The sequence below is a fragment of the Nerophis ophidion genome, linkage group LG13 (assembly GCF_033978795.1).
Source record: "Nerophis ophidion isolate RoL-2023_Sa linkage group LG13, RoL_Noph_v1.0, whole genome shotgun sequence".
NCBI classification, from domain to species: domain Eukaryota; kingdom Metazoa; phylum Chordata; class Actinopteri; order Syngnathiformes; family Syngnathidae; genus Nerophis; species Nerophis ophidion.
In genome coordinates this window covers 19595874-19601034 of record NC_084623.1, presented here as the reverse complement: position 1 = coordinate 19601034, position 5161 = coordinate 19595874, and the positions used below count along the sequence as shown (strand labels likewise).

The 5161-nt window shown below is 46.8% G+C and overlaps 1 protein-coding gene across 1 annotated transcript; it reads right to left on the bottom strand.

Moving 5' to 3' along the window:
* Positions 1-709: 709 nt before the first annotated feature.
* On the bottom strand, positions 710-4598 carry cdk5r2b (cyclin dependent kinase 5, regulatory subunit 2b (p39)). The gene is made up of 2 exons (XM_061918489.1): positions 1569-4598; positions 710-1272 (listed from the first exon to the last, which is right to left on the bottom strand). The coding sequence occupies exon 1, from the start codon at positions 4573-4575 to the stop codon at positions 3529-3531; it is 1047 nt and encodes a 348-aa protein (XP_061774473.1). The 5' UTR covers positions 4576-4598; the 3' UTR covers positions 710-1272; positions 1569-3528.
* Between the last annotated feature and the right edge of the window lie 563 nt (positions 4599-5161).

Here is a 5161-nt window from a genome sequence, read left to right as displayed (position 1 = left end):
ATATCAGTAGATGGCAGCAGGTAGCAAATTGCTTTGTAGATGTCGGGAACGACGACGATGGTTTGCAGGTAAAAAGGTATCTGACGCTTTAGCAAAAAATAAACAAAAGGCGAGTGCCGCTAAGAAAAGGCATTGAAGCTTAGGAATGGCTATGCCAAACGAAGCTAAAACTGAACTACACCTACTCAGTGGCCTAGTGGTTAGACTGTCCGCCCTGAGATCGGGAGGTTGTGAGTTCAAACCCCAGCCGAGTCATACCAAAGACTATACAAATGGGACCCATTGCCTCCCTGCTTGGCACTCATCATCAAGGGTTGGAATTGGGGGTTAAATCACCAAAAATGATTCCCTGGCACGGCCACTGCTGCTGCTCACTGCTCCCCTCACCTCCCAGAATGGGTGAACAAGGGGGTGGGTCAAATGCAGAGGCAAATTTCACCACATCTAGTGTGTGTGACAATCATTGGTACTTGAACTTTTTTTTATAACTTTAACCGGTTGCAAAGTAAACAAAAACAGAATGCTGGACGACAGCAAAGACTTACAGCGTGTAGAGCAGACGGCGTCCACAATGTACATCCGTACATGCCATGACAATCCACACCAAAGTAGGAGCGCAAGACAAAAACTAAAACACGACACACAGGAAAACACCAACAACCTCGAAATAAGTCACGGAGTGATGTGACAGGTCGTGACAGTACACCTACTTGGAGACAAGAGCTATAGTGATGCATGGTTTGGTATGGTTTGAATTTCATATCCAACAATTGCGAGAACGACTTTTGGTAACACTTTAGTATTGGGAACATATTAAATTAAATTAGGAACATATTGGCTCTTAAGTAGTCATTATTAAGTACTTATTAATGCCTTATTCTGCATGTCTTTACTATACACCAGTAAGCCATTAACTAAGAGTCTTTCCTCGATAATCTCAGAATTATTGCTTATTAATAACCTTAACCCTAACCCTAACCCCAATGGGCCTAATCATGTACATATATTATCACACAACTTTAGTATGCTTAAAGTCCGTTGCCATAGTTATTAGCTATTGTGTTCAAGCTGCATTTCTTTCTCTCTGTGCAAGGACACAACTTATTGTCTGAGGGGTGGCCTCCGCCGCAGATGTTGTATTTGTTTTAGCCCGCTAACAGCCAAGGACTTCAAGGACCTCAACTACAATAAGATGACAGCACGCAGATGAAGCCGAAACAAGAAAATCACAAGGCCCCCAGCACATTCCGTCACATATTGTGCGTACTGGACCTGCTTTGCATAATATATTTGAACACTCCTTTTAGAGGCGGCCTCAGTGATGTTGACTATGGAACTCCTGAATAAATAGAGGGGCGCGGGAGCAGAACCTTAGAGCGTAGGGCGATACTGTGACTAAGTGTGAAGCTCCATGCGTTCTCCTCATTAGTTAAATTGAATTCTGTCTTTGCGTGGTTCCTTGCTTCTTGTCTGTTTAATTGATGTCATCAGTGTTTGAACCTGACATTTACACGATGAGTCGGGTGTGTCTTGACCTCCGCCGAACCCCTGAGCCCGACTCACCAAACCCATAGGGTTCGATCGAACCCAGTTTAATAACCACTGCCTTAACCCTTGTGTGTTCCCCTAGTGTCCAAATAACTTTAAATTAAGTCTTTGTTACTTAGAACAAAGAAATCACAAGGCCCCCAACACATTACGTCACATATTGTGCGTGCTGCACCTGCTTTGCATAATATATTTGACCACTCCTTTTAGGTGCGGCCTCAGTGATGTTGACTATGGAACTCCTGAATAAATAGAGGGACGCAGGAGCTGAACCTTAGAGCGTAGGGCAAAAGTGTGACTAAGTGTGCAGCTCCATGCGTTCTCCCCATGATTTAAATTGAATTCTGTCTCTGCTGGGTTCCTTGCTTCTTGTCTGTTTAATAGATGTCATCATTGTTTGAACCTAACATTTACACGATGAGTCGGATGTGTCTTGACCTCCGCCAAACTCCTGAGCCCGACTCACCGAACCCCTAGGGTTTGATCGAACCCAGTTTAAGAACCACTGCCCTAACCCTTATGTGTTCCCCTAGTGTCCAAATAACTTTAAATGAAGTCTTTGTTACTTAGAACAAAGAAATCACAAGGCCCCCAACACATTCCGTCACATATTGTGCGTACCGGACCTGCTTTGCATAATATATTTGACCACTCCTTTTAGAGGCGGCCTCAGTGATGCTGACTATGGAACTCCTGAATAAATAGAGGGACGCGGGAGCTGAACCTTAGAGCGTAGAGCGAGACTGTGACTAAGTGTGCAGCTCCATGCGTTCTCCTCATGAGTTAAATTGAACTCTGTCTCTACATGGTTCCTTGCTTCTTGTCTGTTTAATTGATGTCATCACTGTTTGAACCTGACATTTACACGATGAGTCGGGAGTGTCTTGACCTCCGCCGAACCCCTGAGCCCGACGCACCGAACCTCTAGAGTTTGATCGAACCCAGTTTAAGAACCACTGCCCTAACCCTTATGTGTTCCCCTAGTGTCCAAATAACTTTAAATTAAGTCTTTGTTACTTAGAACAAAGAAATCACAAGGCCCCCAGCACATTCCGTCACATATTGTGCGTGCTGCACCTGCTTTGCATAATATATTTGACCACTCCTTTTAGGTGCGGCCTCAGTGATGTTGACTATGGAACTCCTGAATAAATAGAGGGACGCGGGAGCTGAACCTTAGAGCGTAGGGCGAAACTGTGACTAAGTGTGCAGCTCCATGCGTTCTCCTCATGAGTTAAATTGAACTCTGTCTCTGCATGGTCCCTTGCTTCTTGTCTGTTTAATTGATGTCATCAGTGTTTGAACCTGACATTTACACGATGAGTCGGGTGTGTCTTGACCTCCACCGAACCCCTGAGCCCGACTCACCGAACCCCTAGGGTTCGATCGAACCCAACTGCCCTAACCCTTATGTGTTCCCCTAGTGTCCAAATAACTTTTACATTAAGTCTTTGTTACTTAGAATATGTCCCCCATACTAAACGTTTTACTGTCAATACCGGCTGCTATTTTTCTTTTTTTTTTCATGTTTTCTGATGGTGGTGTGCCTCGGGATTTTTTTCAATAGGAAAAAAAACGTACCTTGGCTCAGAAAAGGTTGAAAAAACGCTGTTCTAAGGGCGTCTTAAATGACAAGCTGGGAATGATTGTGTATAAGTACACCGGGCAATATTAGCTCTACTTTGAAGGATTAGGCTCGGAGGTTAGACCTCTGATGAGGACGCAAATAGCAAAGGGGACGGGTCAGCACCTTGGACAGCGCCACCTGTTAAACGGTTCTATTCTATTAATAAAGGATGCCAATTGAACCCAAAAGGACTACAAAACCGTAGATGACATGCATGAGTCACACCTGTATTCTAAACACGACGCAGCGTGACGTCATCAGATCTATTCTGGCCTTTTTTTTTTTTTTTCTTTCTTTTTTTTTACATTCAAAGCCGCCGTTCAGTGATGCTTGGGTGACAAAAGTGGTCCATATCAGCGGTCCAGGTTCGCCTCGCCGCTATCCCGCTGGCCTTTCAGGTCTTGGAAGACCTCCGTGAAAAAGTGCGGGTCCGCGTTCAGCTGCAGCATTTTGCCGCTCAGCCGCTCGATGATGCCCAGGGAGGTCTCCCAGAACACGTCCTTGTTGGACTCCATCATGAAGGGCTTGAGCGGGTAGGAGATCTCGTTGCCCATGTAGGAGTAGGCCAGGTACAGGCACGTCTGGAAGGCGCCTTGGAGCTCCGCCGCGCTGTCCACGTCGTCCCGGAGGGTGGCGTCGCAGAGCAGGTAGACGAAGACCACGTTGGCGGGCGTGATGAAGCCCTGGTCCTGCCAGCCTTGCAGCAAGAGAGTCCGGTCGATGTTCCGAAACCAGAGGATGACATCCCCGCTGTTTAAGTCCTTCAGCTTGTAACACCTGCGGCACACGAAGTCCCCCAAACACCGGAGGAGCTCCCCGGTGGACGCCTGGATCACTATCCGCCGGGGGGACACTAAGGTCGGGCTGCTTTGTTTCTTCCCCGGCGACGCGCTCTTCTTGCCTTGGGTGTCTTTCTTCTGCGTCGGGACGGTGGGCACCGGGACCGGAATGGGGGCCCGCTGTTTCCGTTCTTCCGTTTTCCGCAGGTTCTCGCTGTTGCGCTGCGCCACCGGATTGGGCAGCGGGTTAGGGGTCACCTTCTTGGCGCTTTTCTTCGCCGAGCTGGACACCAGCTTCTTCCAGGAGAGCGACACGAACATGGAGGGCCGCTTGAGGCTTTTGTCGCCTTTGCTGTCACCCGCGACGTCGCCGTCCATCGCCTTCTTGGTGGCGGGGGATATGGAGAGGACGGTGCCCATGTCTGCGGAGGTGTGATATGGGGGCTTTTTTTCTGCTGCGAAACGAGAGAGGCGATCGGGGATCGGGAGGAGGGTCACGATGAAGCGATTAAATCCATCAATGTGTGGAATTTCGAGGTCTATAATTTCCAAAAACGGAGCACCGAGGATGAGCGCGCACAAATGCTGGCGCACACAAGTGTGGAAGTCTCCCTCCCTCATGCAGACCCTGATTGACGTTCCGGCCAGCCAATTAGAGAGCCGCTTACTAATCCAATCCCCCCATGGATTTATGTGCCATTGATAGAGGTCCTGTTCTATCTATACACCCGCCCTGCTTTAAAAAAAAACACTGAAAACCTTAAAGGCCTACTGAAATGAGATTTTCTTATTCAAACGGGGATAGCAGGTCCATTCTGTGTCATACTTGATCATTTCGCGATATTGCCATATTTTTGCTGAAAGGATTTAGTAGAGAACATCCACGATAAAGTCGCAAGTGTGGGGGCTCCTCACATATTCACATTGTTTTTAATGGGAGCCTCCAACAAAAAGTGCTATTCGGACCGAGAAAACGACAATTTCCCCATTAATTTTGAGCGAGGATCACAGATTTGTGTTTGAGGATATTGATAGCGGCGGACTACAAAAAATAAATAAATAAAGAAAATAAAAAAAGGAAAAAATAAATAAAACGCGATTGCATTGGGACGGATTCTGATGTTTTTAGACACATTTAGTAGGATAATTCTGGGAAATCCCTTGTCTTTCTATTGTGTTGCTAGTGTTTTAGTCAGTCAAATAGTAC